Here is an 18443-nt window from a genome sequence, read left to right on the forward strand (position 1 = left end):
GTTTATTTCCCTGCAAGCCAACTGGTGTTTCTGGAGTTGAACGTTGGCCTTCATTTAACCAGTCGCATTTCAGACATTTTTACGCCGTTTTTTACTCATTTGTACACGCTGTTTTAAGTCTAGACATGAACATTTTGAATAGATTCTACCAGGCGGCTGTTGATGGGAACACCCTCTTATTATTTTTTCTTTCATTTTTGAACCGTATTTTCTTTAAACATTTTTTAATTTGCCCTAAACCTTTCAACTGAATGGGCGCCCAGTGTTGGTAGTACTACTTTAACTTTGCTCCAGTTCTATTAAATGTAATAGTACTAAACACACTTTAACCGGTTAACATAATTTTAAATCAACTGCTGGATCTTGTCGAGACTAGAGTGAATCCATGTTTTTTGACTGTACATAGTTTCTTGCACTTTTTAATTTGCACTTGGAAAAAGGGTGGCTGTTTTTTAATCACTTCGAGTGCGCCGGCAGCGGGGGGGCTCGGTAAGACCCGCCCCCCCCATCCCCTCCACCCTTTGAGCTGCCGGGCGTAGAAGCAACTTCCACGTCGCTGTTTAACTCGATCTATTCAAGCTTGTGTAGACCTCGCCGAACGATCCCGCGCTCCTCGAACCCCCCCCCCCCACATTCTGCCTTGTTCCGGTCTGAAGCTGTGCCAAAGACGGTCATGTGTGCGTCTGTGTCGTTCGGTTGTACACGCTGAGCTCGGTTCGTCTGCGGCCAGCTGCTTTTAGAGTTTTGAAAGTCTACCTCATTGTGGTCTGCCAAGTTTGCTGCTACTTACAGTTGTGGAGTATGTTCAGATTGGGCACAATAAAGGTGTTTAAGCATTACTGTCGTCTGGGCTTTGTGTTCTTTCAGGTTCTTTCAGGTTCTGGAATTCTCAAATCCACAAAATGAAGTGTTGGTACAGTGTCCTTCAGTCACTGTGCGCCGCAAGATTAGAATCCAATGATCTGGGTTTTAAACTGCTATGTGGGAGTTTGTCTGAAATTCATAATAGTTCCTTATATAACCGACTGTATTGAAGTGTGGGGTAATGCAGGCACCAGTTATACAGAAAGGCTGTTCTTACTCCAGAAGAAAGCTATAAGAATTGTGACTCTCAAAGGTCCACGAGACACAAACTGTTTATAAAACTGCAGACCTTGAAATTTAATGAATTGGTCAAATTTAAAATACTACAAATTATGTGGAGAGTGAAATAAGTTGTTGCCGATACATATTCAAAACAAATTTGTGTTAATCACAGATAGTAACAGAAGAAAGGGCAATTTCTGGGTTCCATTTTCACACACTTCACAAAAACAAAGGGGATTTCTTGTAAAAGGGATCAGTTTCTCAATTCAATAAAATGTATAAAAAAATGTACTTGGAAAATACGAAGGCAACGAAACATAAGAACCAATGTTTTGACAAATTTGAAAGTCATTGATTTTTATGTAAAGTATTATTGTACCTTGATATCGGCTAAAACACATCAAAAACGGGTGAGCCGTCTGTTCAGAGCCAGCTCAGATTTTGGGGGGAAAAAAGGCATGAAATTTATAAAACAATGTCTTCCTCGTGCTCCTGTTCAGCATTGAATACTTTGCTGTTGCTGTTGTGTCTGTAATAACGCCACGGCTGAATAAAAAATTAGAACTTTAGTGACTTCCATTTGTGAATGTCAAGTTAAAGGTACATGACAAGTTAAGGCAGGGGTGTCCAAAATGCGGCCCTCATGCCAATTTTGGGTGGCCCACAGCCTTGTTTTATTGCCACACATTGCCAGAGATGGTCATTTTACTCAAATTTTAATAATTTCAGGCAATTAAAACCTCAAATGAACATTTATTGTGGGTCCGAGCTGGCATTATGGTTCTAAGTGTGTGGAATGGATTAAACCTCTCAAGGCGAGACAGTGCAGGTGAATAAGGAAAAAATGTATATTTACAGATATCAATTTGAAACTGTTGCTGTCGATCACTGACATAAATGTGGGGGAAAAAAATACATTGCAAGTTTTCTGTCTTCTGTATCTTTTCATATAAGAACAAGGTGTTTTATGCCTAAAAATGCCCCAAATTTCCCATCTTTTTGGCGACAAAATCTGAATAATGGATAGAGCTACATTCAAACTTATGGTTTCATTTTATTGATAAATGAGTAGCCAAGACTTTTTCAGAGGGGATTTTGGATTTCTTAAAATAAGCAGTTTTTTAGTGGAAAAATTTGTAAAAATTAAATTTTCGCCTTATTTTTTGACATTCAAAACTCAATAAATGGGGCTTAAGGGATTAAATAATAAAAAATCCCTCTGAAAAAAACTTCCAAATATTGTTCAGTCCGAGGCTGGAAAATGTGAAGTCTTTAGGTCCGACTGACGTGGACATAGTGTCGCCACAATGACAGAAAAATGTGCTTTGAGAAAAAGGCCCTTGAAATTGTGTTCTCCCATATAAGTCTATGGGGGAACATTGAATAAGCGCAATATTTAAACATGTTATTGTGAAGATTAGGTATATTTTCTGTTTCCGGGTGAAAGCTTATATGTTCAGAGACCAATTTGGCCCAAAACCTGAAAACTGAAAAAAATGAGTTTTGCCTGTAGTGTCTCCCCTTAAATACACGCAGTTGAACATTTGAATGCATTGATCTGTGGCCCTCCATGCTTTATACATGTCTATATAAGGCCTCCGGTGAAAAAACGTTTGGACACCCCTGAGTTAAGGCGTCGCCAAAATTTAAGTTTTGAAATTGGACTTTAGGCCTGACGGGTAAAAATGCATTAAGTCATTTACATTTCACAATTCTCCTTGAAGACATGGGATTATGTAGGAAACTGAAGGGTAACATTTAGTTTTTATATCCAAAATTGCTGCCCTTGATATTTTGATGAGCTTCATAAGGCTGAAGTCTGAAATGGTTTTGAACGGTCTGAAGTGAACCTTTTCCGGTGACGATCGTGAAGTCCTCTGACTTAAGATGATTCCACATGTGTTCATAAACTTAGTCTTGAAATAAAGAAAATGCGAAAAGTTTCCAAACTTTGTCAAAACATGGATTACTTAAAGCCACACCGTGTCGAATTTTACCGGAAAAATAAAATTGAAATACAAGCTTTTATTTTATGACATATTTTCAGCATTAAAAAATATCTCAAACCTGTCATTTTGCTGTGAGCGCCTCAGCTCTGCTAAGACATGACTAACAGGAGCGGGTTTGTCTCCAGCTCATTTCCATCGAGATGTGACTAAAGTCAGAAGAATTTGAGATTTAAACAGGCAAAAGTATAGTCCAAAATGTTACGCTGTGTGCCTTTAAAAAAAAAAAAAAAAGAGGGCAACTGTGTTAGGAAGCAGTGTTAATTTTGACAACATATTTTAATTTAGTCTTAGTCTTTTGACGAAAATGTAATTCGATTTTAGTCTAGTTTCAGTCGACTAAAATTGCAAGTAAATCTAGTCGACTAAAATTAAGACAAATTTAGTCGACTTTGCATTGATATAATATTTAATCTTGTTCCTCTGCTTCATGGAGCTGCTCCACATGAACAAAGCTCAGAGCTGATCCTTTAACAGAGAATTTACATGATCTGAGGCTCTTTCAGACGCTCAATAGAAGTTTGGATGATTTTAGTCTCTCCTTTTCATTTTTATTTAGTCTGATTTTAGTCGACTAAAATATCTGGACATTTTAGTCACAGTTTTAGTCTCATGAGAAACTTTTAATTTAGTTTTAGTCCAATTTTAGTCGTCAAAAATATCACTTTGACTAAAATTAACACTAAATATTTTAGTCGACGAAATGAACAGTGCTAGGAAGTTTATGGCAGTCAAAGGGCTCAGACTAATCACCTGTGGAGATTATACAAGATGTATTGGACACTTACAGGGATCTCCCCTTTAGGTCGCTCGCTAAACTGCATTTTATATTAGGGTAGCAATATTTTAAGGTACCGGAATAAAAATGATAGGAAAAAACTGGAGGGAGGGCTGGGTGGTTACACTAAGTGCATCCTGTGCTTTTGTTTTAAGTTAATAGAATAAAGGGAATATAAAGTGCATTTTTACACTAGTGTCTTTGAAGCATGAGTAGCTCTGATTTTGTTGTTAAGGTCGCCATGTAAAAGGGTTGGAGACCCTGATATAAAACCATCCTTTTGTTTTAATATGAAAGCAAAATGGATATTAAGCTCTGTTCCGACATCCCTAAGGCTGTTTGAAAATGGGAACGTCAGGGTTTCTACAGTGGCAGCAAGTGAAATGTAATGCTTTTTAATGCCACAAATGCAGAAAATCTCCATCTCATTTAAGATTTGTAAACGTGTAAACAGGAATGATTGCAATTCAAAACTAAATTGGAAACTTGAAAAGATTACAACTCAAGTTTTTAATGAAAGTCAAGTAATGCCATTGAGTGGGTTCTGTCCCGAAGGAATTAAACATTTAAGAATTTGATTTAATGCCAGTTTCAGTACAATCCTTCACTTCTGGGAGCCACTGATGTAAAATTGTGGGACTGACCATTTTCTGTCCATACTGTCAGAGTTTTGAAGCAGATATTTGTGTCGCAGCTTCTCATTACTCCGTGTGTCCTGAAGTCATGACCTGGATGGTTAGAAATGACTGCAGTAACACCTTATGCACCAAATAAGTCAGAATCACAACAACCCCCAATATAATAAGTAGGGATGTACCGGTAGCCGATCAGGCTTTTTTAGAGTATCGGATTGGATCGGATTTGATGACTGGACGGGTCCGATACAAGACGGCCGTGAATCTACGGTCCTGAATCTGCAGCGGCTCCAGTCTGCAGATTCAGGACCGCAGATTCACGGCCTTCATGCTATCGCTAAGCTAGGACACTGAATTGATTGATTTGATTTGATTTATTCTTATTATTGTGTCTTTCACATAAGTGCTCAGCTCTCGTGGGCTTACAAGACACATTTCAAAACAGAATTAAAACACCTGCTTCTGAAAAACGTTCTAATTTAACCTCTCAACTCTCGCCTGAACTGAGAGCATTTTCTCCAGTTCAGCTTTACCCAAATCCTGTAGGCCAGTGTAACACCTCATTTGAAAGCGAAGACCTACAAAACTCATCAAAATGGATCTTTTTCCTCATGTCATTAAATTTTTTTCCATCTTTTTTTTGGGGGGGCATTCAACTCATTTTGTAACTTTTTAGTAATGTTTTTTAATAAAATGTTTTGTCATTTTTTTGTCACATTTTTGTCATTTTTGTGTCAAAGTTTTCTCACTTTTTTGTCACATCTTCATCATTGTTTTCGTCTCAGTTTTGTTGCTTTTTTCCAGAAGCTTTTGGATTGGGGTAAAGCCAAACTGGAGAAAATGTGCTTGGTTCAGGTGGGAGTTAAGGGGTTAAAATTCAAAGCTAAAGCCAAAACGTCTTCCATGTTTATGAAAAAAATACAACTGGTAAAACTAGAGGTAAAACTGGTAATATCCCTAGGCAATAATATATAATGATATACAGTATATTATATAAAAATCTAATAATACAAAAAGACTATCGGATCGGTATCGGCCAGATGAAGTGTCAAAAACATCGGATCGGATCGGGAGCTCAAAAAAGCGGATCGGTGCATCCCTAATAATAAGTGCCTGGATCAATAATATCGCACCACAACAATGTTTACTACAACATCTTTATTTGTGCAGCTGAACGTTTACAGTCCTCTCGGCGTTTTGAAGTTCATGCCGATCGTTGGCTGAGTGACCTGGAGGTTGGGGAGGCCGCCGAAGTCCTGCAGACAAAACACATGAAGGTTAGCAGGAACTATCACAAAACACCAATGAACATCGGGCCTGACTCTGGCCTGTGAACACACCTCTGGGCACATCTGCACTGCTGTTTAAATACTTTGGTTTCTGATCCATGTTGGAGCAATGTTTGAATTAACACAAGAGCGGCTGAAATTATACAGGAAGCACGTCTTTCAGAACATATCTGTTCAGCTGCAGCTTCTGAAAACCGCACTTCTGAATGGGATTAATTGTGCGGCCGTAATGCAAGTATGAACTAACAAGCTTAGCCAACGGCATGCTGGCAAATCAGTGGTGCATAACCAGAGGCGGGTAAAGTCGCTAAAATATTTACTCAGGAGTAACTTTTCTATTAAATCATTTTATTTTAAAAAGAGACTAGATGCAAGTTAGTCATTTTCATACTCACTGCTGCCACCTCAGGTCTCATTAAGCGCAACTGCACCTTCTAGGATATTAAGCTCGTGCATGACGGCACTTCAGACCCAAAGTAACACCTTTCTGAGTGACAGTGCAGGATTTTAGAGGCAGTTGTGGTGAACAGGTCTGAGCTCATTCTACACATTAAGACATAGCTGGAACATGTAGGGGGAGGAAAATACATAATTTCAGCGACTATCAGCCAAAATAGTGTTTTCAGTGACTGTCTCTGATGGATGTTTGGTGAACCTTCGCCAGAATCAAAGTGGATTAACTTTTATAACCAACGCGAGTCCCATAATGTAAACAGCGATGGACCAGAGTCCAAGCGCGTGTTAGCTTGTGTGTTAGCATATTAGCTTGTGTGTTAGCATATTAGCATGTGTGTTAGCCATTTATGAAGCTGTGTTGCAGATGTCAACTCCGTATAACTGCATCGTGAAGCAATTTCACTTCTTGCTGTTTATTTATATTACAGTAAAGTACGTGCGGAGAGAGGGGGCGGAGTTAACTGAATGGAAGCGTTTTGTCTTCTGGGTTCGAAAAATACCTCCAGAAAACACTTATATTTATCACAAAAATTAGTGCTCCATAGTGGTAGAGGTGCAATATATCATAAATGCCTATACTTAACTTTGGAATGGCTACAATAGCATGATATAGCTCCTTTAAAGCAGTACTAAGTAACTCTTACCCCTAGAGGCCATAAGCGCAACTGCAGGTGTAGTAGCAAGTTACTTATTGTCTTGGAGAGTAAATACGACGCTGACAGAAAGGGCGAAGGGAGAGAGTGTTACTGTGCATCCAATTATACAATGGAAATATTATTTTTCACTCAAACTTGGCTGTAAATACTGTTTAAAGTGACGCTAGCCGCAGTTAGCTTTGCCCGTTAGCATGCTAGCTTCTTCTTCGTGATTACATTAGTGTGTATTGCTTTCTCCGCACCGGGGGCAGTCAAGTTGCAAACATGGTTTTCTGGCCAGAGACACCAGGGGGCGATGAAAGACCCTCCAATCATCCCATTAACACTTGTATCACCCCCACAGGGACTACGGGAAGGATTTATTAAGGTAAACACGTTACTTAGTACTGCTTTAAGTAAAATGTAGTGACCAAAATTATTTCTCAAGAGTAAAAAAAAAGTACCTGGGAAAAATGCTACTTGAGAACTGTGAATCCGAGGGTAAAAGTCTGATTTACAATTCAACAGTTATAAGAAACAAATCCTAGTATTTCTAAAAAAGGAAGATTTTTTTCTGTATAGTAAAGTATATGTGAAATGAAAACTACATCTATTTTATGCTTCAATATGAAGCTTTGCCAAAGACTTCCTCACTGTGGTTTCTTTTGTACTCATGTAAGAGTACACAATACTCAAGTAGAAGTAAAAAGTACCAACACCAAGAAGCAAAATTACTTTAAAACTCGAGTACATGTAACTAAGTACTACCCGCCTCTGGCCCTCCATCATCAAACTCTGGCCCTTGAGATGATTTTGAGGAATATTATGACCCAAATCAGAGCTCAAACGCCTGTTAAAATACATAGAAATGTGAAAAATACTGTCAATTCCTTCAAATGTCTTAGCGGAGAAGCCTTTAAGGTCATAATCTTAAAAGAATAATCATCTCAAAGGAAGAAATGACTTAAATCTACTTTAATTTAGAGATTAAGTCTAAAGATTGAGTAGATTTGGTCTGGCTTTAGAGCAGATTAAAAACCTATTCTTACCAATGGAACAAGTACAGGTTTTTTCTTAATTCAGGTTATTTTGTATAATTTCAAGTGAAAAATAAATATCTTTTACAGTAAAAGTTAATTTGTCTGATTTCCAGTGGGATTTTTATTTGTTCCATTGGCAAAAGCATTTTTTTTTAGTTAAAAAAATAGTCCAAACCAACTCATTAGTTCAAACCAACATCATGTAAAAAAAACTTTATTCAAGCAATTTAAAGTAATTTATCTCATTTCAAATGGACATTTTTCCAGTACATATGATGTGGGTCCGGCAGCTCCACCGAGCAAACTTGCCTCCCCCTGCTGTAAATGTGTTCCAGTTTGATTTGGATTTTGATGAATTACTGATTTTATGCGATTATGCCGGTGTTGTCAAAATGATAAACGCGGCGATCCAACTTTATTTAACTTGCTGATCCTGATACCGATTTACCCACTGATGTGAGGAGACTCACAGTGAGTGATGAAGAGCGTGGATCCCCATGTTAATGAGGTTTTACAGCTCAGGGGGTTTGTCATTCATTCAACTGAAAAACTTTTTAAACATCACTGGACTTTTCTGAACTAAACATCCCGAGCTTCATGAAACAGGCAGTCAGTAATTTTGCACTTCATAAATTACAATAAAGATATTTTAGTCGACCCAGTCACAGCTTCTGTCCAGCTTTAATTATCTGACTCTGGCGACAGTAATGCTGACGCCAACTGTGGTATTTTACACCAACATCTAAAGCAGGGGGGCCCAAATTCTGTTGGCCAGAGAGTGACCTACTTTTGCGCTGTGGTTAATACTAACTCTCTTCCATTCATTCTCAATGGTAAATGTTGATGCAGTACACGTTTTGACCACCAGCGTCAAATTGGGGGCGCTGCTCCTTTCTCAAAGTGAAGGAAACACTGTTGTGGTGTCTTGGTGTTTATTAATCAGTGTTGTAGCAGCAACTTTCACAGTTTTCCAACTTTTATTGCAAAGGTTGTTACATCAACAGTATATGTTAAAAACTGACTTATAAAAGAATTGATGCTGAACTGACACTTTCGAAATAATCTAATGTTACATTTTCTTTGAGTTAACGAATGAGGTAAAGTCACTGTAGGTGCTGTAGATACAGGTGTGGGGTTTTTCTTGCAGTAAATTGCTACAATTGTTGATTTTGTTCTACTAAAACTAAGCTTTTGCTGTAGTTACCATTTGTTTTAATATAGCATGTTATTTGCATAGATAGAATCCAATGGAACATGTGGGCTATCGAAAAACTAAATAAAATAAAGTAACCTTGTAATTTGCAGTTATGTGTTTTTTGTGCTCGACATCGCCGTGTTTGGTTCGCAACTCACTGGCACTTTTTCATTTTGGCCTCGGAGACAAAACGTTTGGGCCCCCCTGATCTAAAGTATGTGTTTTATCTGGATCGTCACAGACATCCAAAAAAAAGTATATTTTGTCACAATCTTATCACAGTGTTTTTTTTCCACTACAGACGAGGCTCTTCTGGCGACAGAAACATTTGATGATCGAAAGTGTTAAAAGTTCGCAGGTTCTTACCAACATCTTGAGCATCTCCTTGGTGTCGGGGTCGACCTCGATGAGCTCATGGTCCAAAGCGGAAATCTACAACAGAGGAACAGGTTTTCATTCTGGGACTGAGCAGCTACACTTTAGTCATTCATCAGGTCATTGTGCCAAATACCCGTCCCGTTACAACCACCTACATTTTAACTTTCCTCAAAAGCTCCATCCTTGAAATGCCCTTTGCTCTTGTAAGATAAAAATTTGGATATTCAAAAACTAAACACGACGGGCACATTTTGAGCAAAGGATTGTGTCAAATTTCTGCCTAAACTGCAGCTCAGTTAGTTCTAGAGCAGAGTTTGTGTTTTTGACAAATGCCTACAGTAAAAACAGTTGAGTGATGTCATTGAGTTTTGTTCTGTCTCTAAGGAAAAGTGATATTTAATGCCAGTTTGAATCCAATGTAATGCTTTCTGACTCAAATTGAATGACTTTTGCCCAGTTACCGGCCACCCATCTGTAAGTTATGTTTTACTCACACAGATCTTACACATGTTTTCAGAAAGTACAAGGTCTTAGCTTTCAAATGAGGCGCTGCACTGGCCTATTGCTGGGTTTCAGGTGACATCACAGCGTTCTAAAGGCCTATACTAATATACAGAGGAAAAATCATCTTGTCTTTGAGGAAATGTTTGGTCTTGTACAGAGAGATCATGGACCCAGTGACTGATATTAATGATCTTTTTTCTAATTCATACATTTTCTTTTTAGCTGCGACTTGTGAAAGTGTAAGGCTGTTAATAGGAAAAACTGGCTCCTCCCCCCACTGGATTTATTTTAATGACTTTCAAAGCTTTTTTTAATGCCCCGCAGAAACCCTGTGATTAAACAGTTTCCCGTGTCCTGACTGTACAAACTAGGGATGCATCGATACCAGTATCGGGCCGATACCACATACTCGTACTCATTAATGTGGTCCCGATACCAGAAACCGATACCACCTGACGTGTATCGTGTATATCAGAGAGAAAATAGCAACAAACTGGAGAATAGTTTAGTGTAAATCCAATATTCCACATAGAGCTGACTTTATTACAGACGACACTCTCTAAACCAGAGTCTGAGCTGGATTTAACCAGAGCTAAATGTTAGTGCTGCAGTGTTTACAACATACAGGCTAATGATGCTAATGTTGCTAACTAGCCGCTAACTTGCAGCTAACAGTTCTGGCGACTCTCACGCCATTTTATGCCCAGGGGCTTTTTCATCAAAACTAACCCAGCGACCAGGGGCGGACTGGGACTGAAAAACAGCCCTGGACTCTGAACAATCTGACCCAAACTAGCGCAGATGTGACACTTCCACAAAGACATATTTTAACCTCTGACCCCCCGCCTGAACCCAGTGCATTAACTTCAGTTCGGCTTTACCCAAACCTAAAGCCTACAAAAGTGATTGTAACTTTTTCTCATGTTGTTGTCGCGTTTTTGTCACATTTATGTTGCTTTTTCAATACTTTTTTGTGGCTAAATGTGTTTTTTGTCACGTTTTCAAGGTCACTTTTTGTGGCTTTTTTCATTGCTTTGTTGTTGTGTGTGACATGTTTTTTTTGTCACTTTTTTTGTTCTTTTTTGTCATGTTTTCACCACTTTTTGTTGCTTTTCCAGCACATTTTTGTTCCATTTGCCTCCACTGTTTTCATGCTTTTCATTTAAGCTTTTAGATTTGGGGAAAAGCTTGGTTAAGGCGGAGGAGGGTAAGAGGTTAAGGAGACATATGGCCAGTCCGCCCATGCCAGCGACTAAACAGTCCTCAGAAAATCCAAATTAAAGACATACAGCATGTTTATACTGAGCGAAATTAAGCTGCAGCAAAACAATCAAAAGGTTGTGCATCCCTAGAAACCCAATCATCAGAAGTAAAAATGGTAAAACACGCAGCATTTTCTCCACACTATAATCAGTTCATGAAGTGTAAAGAGAGGAGTGTTTCATTGTGCACCGGTGCGTGTGAGGAACGTGTTTATCTCCGTGTGGTTTGTCTGAATCAGCCTGGTGTTTGTGGGACGCACCTCGGGGACGTAGTTGTCCCGCCGCTCGCGCTCCTCCTCCTGCAGCTTGATGGAGATGCCTCTGACCGGGCCGCGCTGGATACGCTTCATCAGGTGCGTCACATACCTGCGGCGGCAAAACGTACTCAGTCAGTGGTATGAACGAGAAAAAACCTGACCACGAGAACAAGGAAGACTTTTAGATGAGTGTTGTGGGTCTCATACATGCGCTTCCAGTGACATCACGCATAGTTACGGCCATTTTGAATACCGAATTAGCATAATGCAGTATAACATGTAGCAATATCTCTACTCAGGATGAAAATGAAAGACAGCTGACTGACAGTGGCATTTTATGTATTTATAATCATTGCTCAAGAAGATAAAAAAGGCCCCAGAGTCTCACGTATATGTGATTTAACCAGAAAATGTGGCACAGACGTAGCAGCTCTGTCTGTGGAGCTACAGCAAAAGACACAAAGAGGAAACAGATAAACTTTCTCTATGATTTTCACAGTTTGTCATGTCAACAGAGTGTCAGTCTGAGTCAGTGTTTAAGCTGCGCAAGACGTTAGCATGCTACCGGATAGCAATGTCATCAACCAACTGTCAATACAATGGCTTCAACACGATAAACACGTGTGTGGCTCACATCTGTGAACACTGAGGAAATACTACAGTAACAGCTCTGACCTCTATCACATGTTGTATCCAAGGCCAGATGTTTGGAGTTTGGTTCAGGGCTTTCTCTTGGAGAGGTCAGAGCTGAGCTGTTGAAGCTAAACGCTAACCGGTAGTATGCTAACATCTTAAAAACTGACTCACTGGTTTCTTCACATAAACGTGCGTCTCTGGGGCCGTGTTTTTACTTTTATCTTCTTGAGCAATGATTACAAGCACATGAAAATGCCACTGTCAATCAGTTGTCTTTCATTTTCATCCTGAGTAGAGATTGTGGCTGTTTCCCAATTGCCAGGATCCTCGGCGTCTCGACTAGGGATGCACCGATACCACTTTTTCTAAAACCGATACGAGTACGAGTACTTGGATTTAAGTACTCGCCGATACCGAATACCGATACGAGTACAAGGCATTTTCTTTAACATTCTTACATTTTTTCACAGCAGATTGGTTTGTAATTAGTAAATTTACTCATTTACATTGGTAAAGTAGGCGACACATTTAAGAGCAGTTATATTAGAATTGTGCTGATGCCATTTATTTATTTATTTTTATTTTCATACAATAATTTTAAATTTTTATTGCACTGTCCATCATAGACAGAAAAGCCCATGTCCAAAAGCTCCCCAATTCCTGTGCTTTATTCATATATTTTTATTTAACAATAGTATTGAGATGATGCTTCAGCTCCGTGTGGATTTTCTCGTGTGTTTTGTAGCAACTTAGCGAGTAGCTACAGCGTTTTCATTGTTCTGCTGCAGCTCATTTTCGCTCAATATGGACATGCTGTATCTCTTTTATTTGGATTTTCTGAGGACTTTTTAGTCGCTGGGTTAGTTTTTCAGATGAATAAACCCCTGGGCTTAAAACGGCGTCGGAATGGCCAAAACTGCGCTAGCCCTGAGTTAGCATCGTTAGCCTGTCTGTTGTAAACACTGCAGACGCTGCAGCACTAACAACATGAAGCTCTGGTTAAATCCAGCACAGACTCTGATTTAGAGAGCGCAGTCTGTAATAAAGTCAGCTCTATGTGGAATATTGTATTTCCACTAAAGAATTCTCCAGTTTGTTGCATCTTCTCTCCTCAGCTGAGAGGTGCGCCTCGTAGGTGCGCTGGCCGCACGTCAAATGGTATCGGTTTCTGGTATCGGGACCTCATGAATGAGTACGAGTATGAGTACGAGCCTGTGGTATCGGCCCGATACCCGATACTGGTATCGGTATCGGTGCATCCCTAGTCTCGACCACTTCGGACGTCGTTCGCGTCATCACGGCACCGCCAAGTGGTGTTCCATTTCACCTGGACCACTCGCACCCTCGCAGCTCGACTCCTCCGTTTGGCTCATTTACGAAGGATACAGCTGTGGATCCTCCGCTGCCTCGGAGAGCTGAAATTACCCATGATGCACTGCAGCATAGTTTCTTTTTTCTTTTCTCGCAAAACTTTATTAGTTTGAACTCACTTTAAAAAAAGTTGTGTTCCACATAAACAGTTTCCTGGCCTCTGTTATTTATAAAACAGTTGTTTTAATGAGCATAGATTGACACGTGACCTGACGCAGCCGCTCGCTCCGGAGGCCGTTCCATTTGAGCTCAGAGGCGGCGGTGAGAGGACACTCCGCTCCGTTTTGGAGGAGCCGCCACCGAGGACGTCAACAAAGTGGCCAAACGGAGGACGGATCCTCGCAATTGAGAAACAGCCATTGTGTTGTAGTACTACATAATTCTACCTCGGTATTCAAAATGGCCGCCATAACAGCAAAAGTCACATGACTGAAAGGCATGTATAGGGTGTTTACACGAACGTCACAATCTGGTTCAGAACCAGAAGTGCCGCCATGTTGGAGACACAGCTCACAGCAATTAACGAGACAGATCATCATTTCGGACAAAAACACAAAGGTTCTGCGATAAACCCTCGAGATCGGACCTCAAAACTTCACACAGTTAACCAGATGTACAACAAAAGACTGAATGCAAAAGAAAAAGTTGAAGTTAATTGGGGATGAAGATCCATAATCATTACTGCGCAGACATCCACGTGCTCCTAAGGTGTTATTACGCCTCACAATGTAGTTCCTTTTTATCCACTTAGAAAATCGAAATGTTTAATTTTGTGTAACTAGACTTGGATCATGTAGCTTTTCACACAACTGTATTTAAATAGGGAAAACGTGGAACAGGTTGGTTGCTTCTAACGTCACCCCAGTTTGGAGCTATAGGAATATGCTGGGAGAGGCTTAATGCTAACAACATCTTTGGTCTATTTGCATGACTGAGCGCAAGCACAAAGATACAGGTACACATCAACTCGTCTAAGCTCAGGTAAGAACATATCTCAGTCTGGGAAAATGGTGGCCTGTTCCTTTAAGGCAGAGGGAAAGAGGTTAAAACCACTGAACATAATACGACTACAGCATAAACACTCGTTAGTAGCAGCTTGTTGTTGGTTTGTAAACGGCGAGAGCGTTTCTGTCCGGCCACATGGCGGCGTGAAAGCGCTCACCCTGCGATCTTGTTCCGGAGCGGTTTGCTGGGGATGATGGCGATCTCCTCGCACACTCTCTTGTTGGTGTGGAAGTCATTGCCCAGGCGCGTGTAGTACTTCTCAATGATCACCCTGGACGCCTTTTTTACCGTCTTGGTCCTGACACGTCCCTGGAAACAAAGACAAAGGAGAAAAGGATTCAAAACATGGACGCACGATTTCGTTTTTGTTTTTAAACCGCTTCAGAGTCACGACAAGATCAATACAATCCTTATTTTCAGTACGGCCAGAAAATGTGTTTATTATTTGATATTCAGAACAATATTGACCCCTTAACCAAACACATTTTCTCCAGTTTCCTTATTTGAAAGCTAAGCCCTGCAAAACTGTTTTGTCCTTGTTGTTGCCATGTTGTCACTTTTTCCTTGCATTTTTATCCTGGTTTATCCAACTTTTTTTCTTTGGTTTTATTCTAGTTTGTGTCACTTTTTTGTTGCTTTTTCCACCCTTTTGTTGTCATGTCAGTTTTTGATGCATTTTCATCCTTGCTTTCCTCATTTGTCACTATTTTGACACATTTCCAAACTCAAAAGGGACAAAGAAAAGGGACAAAGAAAAGGGACAAAAAAGTGACGGTAACTCAACCAAAAAGTGACAATAACTCAACCAAAAAGGGACGATGACTCAGCCAAAAAGTGACGGTAACTCAGCCAAAAAGTGACGGTAGCTCAACCAAAAAGTGACGGTAGCTCAACCAAAAAGTGACGATAACTCAACCAAAAAGTGACAATAACTCAACCAAAAAGTGACAGTAACTCAACCAAAAAGTGACAATAACTCAACCAAAAAGTGACAATAACTCAACCAAAAAGTGACGGTAGCTCAACCAAAAAGTGACGGTAACTCAACTAAAAAGTGACGATAACTCAACCAAAAAGTGACGGTAACTCAACCAAAAAGTGACGATGACTCAACCAAAAAGTGACCGTAATCCCAACCAAAAAGTGACAATAACTCAACCAAAAAGTGACAATAACTCAACCAAAAAGTGACGGTAGCTCAACCAAAAAGTGACAATAACTCAACCAAAAAGTGACGGTAACTCAACCAAAAAGTGACGATAACTCAACCAAAAAGTGACCGTAATCCCAACCAAAAAGTGACCGTAACTCAACTAAAAAGAGACGGTATTTCAACTAAAAAGTGACGGTAACTCAACCAAAAAGTGACGATAACTCAACTAAAAAGTGACAATAACTCAACCAAAAAGTGACGATAACTCAACCAAAAAGTGACAATAACTCAACCAAAAAGTGACAGTAACTCAACCAAAAAGTGACAATAACTCAACCAAAAAGTGACAATAACTCAACCAAAAAGTGACGGTAGCTCAACCAAAAAGTGACGGTAACTCAACTAAAAAGTGACGATAACTCAACCAAAAAGTGACGGTAACTCAACCAAAAAGTGACGATGACTCAACCAAAAAGTGACCGTAATCCCAACCAAAAAGTGACAATAACTCAACCAAAAAGTGACAATAACTCAACCAAAAAGTGACGGTAGCTCAACCAAAAAGTGACAATAACTCAACCAAAAAGTGACGGTAACTCAACCAAAAAGTGACGATAACTCAACCAAAAAGTGACCGTAATCCCAACCAAAAAGTGACCGTAACTCAACTAAAAAGAGACGGTATTTCAACTAAAAAGTGACGGTAACTCAACCAAAAAGTGACGATAACTCAACTAAAAAGTGACAATAACTCAACCAAAAAGGGACGGTAACTTAACCAAAAAGGGACGGTAACTCAACCAAAAAGGGACAATAACTCAACCAAAAAGTGGCAATAACTCAACCAAAAAGTGGCAATAACTCAACCAAAAAGTGACATAACTCAACCAAAAAGTGACATAACTCAACCAAAAAGTGACGGTAACTCAACCAAAAAGTGACCGTAACTCAACCAAAAAGTGACAGTAACTCAACCAAAAAGTGACGATAACTCAACCAAAAAGTGACGATAACTCAAAAAGCGATGGTAACTCAACCAAAAAAGGATTAAAAAAAAGTGAGGAAAAACAAGTGATCATAGCAACCAAAAAGTGACCAAAAAACACTACGAAAACCTGACAAAAAGCTTCATAAATGTGACAAAAACTCAGTGACAAAGCAACAAAAAAGTTACTATCAGTTTTGTAGGTCTTAGCTTTCAAATGAGGCTCCTCACTGGTATCGGCTGAGAGAGGCTTTTAGTAAGAGGTTTAACAGTGAGCCAGAATAATGCTAAAACGGAAGGATATCATGTTATAGCTTGACAGTCCTACTCCACATGTAAAAAGAGCGCACGTGAGCCAAATCCCGTTCCAAATCCCGTAAACATGTATGGTTGTCTGGGAAACGCGTTAGGACACGGCAAGATGATCAACATTCGCGTCTCTGCCCAGACAAAAGCCAACACTACCAGCTTCTCCTGCTCGATATAAACTAAACTACAACAAAAGGAGTGTATTGTGTCAGCGCTGCCTTCATGTGTTCGTCTGGAGCCGCGTTGTGAACAGTTTGTGGAGGATACGCCGCGGACAGTGAGCGGATCTGGGCTAGCTTCGCGCGCTCTCATCCTAGGTGTTTTCCCCCATGTTTGTGCGAATAAACTCCACTTTTTAGCGTCATGGCGGTTCCGGGCGGCGGGTCGTGACTTGTGGACGGTTCACGGGAGGACACGGAGTGAGGATGAAGGCGGATTGCGGGGCAGCGGGAGGAAACAGCGGGGATACGCACCATGTTGAACTCGGACCGCGGTGGAAGAGAAACACCGGCTTTGACAGGAAGAGGTTTATAGGCTGAGCAGCAGCGGCCACGCGCGGTCAGGGGAGGGAACTGCAGGCGGAAAGGTGTTTTAATCTCTTAACCCCCGCATTAACCGAGTGCATTTTGTCCGAATAGGGGAAAGCTGCAGACCCGGAGCCGAGACAGAAATACCGTGAAGCAAATCCACCGTGATAGTGCGCCCCCTCCTGGTCAAGACGGATATACGACGGAGGTCTTGGGAAGATTGATTTGATCAACTCAACGAACGTGAGACTTTAACCGATATTTCTTTTTTCGATTTCTTATGAACCAATTTTAAAATCGTAGATACTTCTGTTGTTTGATAAAGATAAGATGACACATTAATGTTGTTTTAAAGATAACATGACACATTAATGTTGTTTTAAAGCTAACATGACACATTCATTTTCTGCTTAAAATAGCGTTTATGCTAGTTGTAAATGAGTAAAAACAATAAATAATCCCAGTTACATGCTACCCAAAAAATGCAATTGCAGGCTGTAAAGTAAATATATAATTTATTCATAATTATGTATTACTGGTACCTTTTCTGTGGCAAATTATTGCATATTTTAATTTTAAATAATCTTGGCCTGGACACTCTTGAGATTTTTAATCTCAACGAGTTTTTTCCTGGATAAAATGTTTTAAAAATGTCATGGCTCCATTATTAATGGCACACTGTTGCATGTATATGTCATTCCAGACTAGTTTTGACCGTAGTATTATTATTATTATCATCATTATTAGCCCAGAATTACAACATTTGATTTTTACACATTATTGACATCAGTGTTGATCTTTTGTTTTGCTGCTGAATTTAGGAAACAGGGAAGACCCTGCAAATGTTATGTTTTACTTTGTTATGGCATCTGCAGCTAACATTATTAACCCTATGATTTCTCTCCTTTCTTTACTGATTACAGCAATGGCCGTTAC

General features: G+C 39.8%; 1 protein-coding gene across 1 annotated transcript; it reads right to left on the reverse strand.

The window, feature by feature from the left end:
* Positions 1-5643: 5643 nt before the first annotated feature.
* On the reverse strand, positions 5644-17535 carry LOC306961857 (small ribosomal subunit protein eS17-like). The gene is made up of 5 exons (XM_079554789.1): positions 17454-17535; positions 14691-14842; positions 11525-11630; positions 9487-9552; positions 5644-5761 (listed from the first exon to the last, which is right to left on the reverse strand). Exons 1-5 carry the CDS (start codon positions 17454-17456, stop codon positions 5684-5686), a joined length of 405 nt encoding a protein of 134 aa, XP_079410915.1. The 5' UTR covers positions 17457-17535; the 3' UTR covers positions 5644-5683.
* Positions 17536-18443: the final 908 nt, after the last annotated feature.

Source organism: Gobius niger, assembly GCF_951799975.1.
Source record: "Gobius niger genome assembly, chromosome: 4".
In the NCBI taxonomy this organism is placed as follows: domain Eukaryota; kingdom Metazoa; phylum Chordata; class Actinopteri; order Gobiiformes; family Gobiidae; genus Gobius; species Gobius niger.

What these genes read in the sequence shown, in the direction of transcription:
- LOC306961857 (XM_079554789.1), bottom strand. An exon ending in CTCCGGAACAAGATCGCAGG is followed by an intron (nt 11,631 to 14,690) that starts GTGAGCGCTTTC and finishes TTGCCGCCGCAG; the next exon opens with GTATGTGACGCACCTGATGA. An exon ending in GGGACAACTACGTCCCCGAG is followed by an intron (nt 9,553 to 11,524) that starts GTGCGTCCCACA and finishes CCTCTGTTGTAG; the next exon opens with ATTTCCGCTTTGGACCATGA.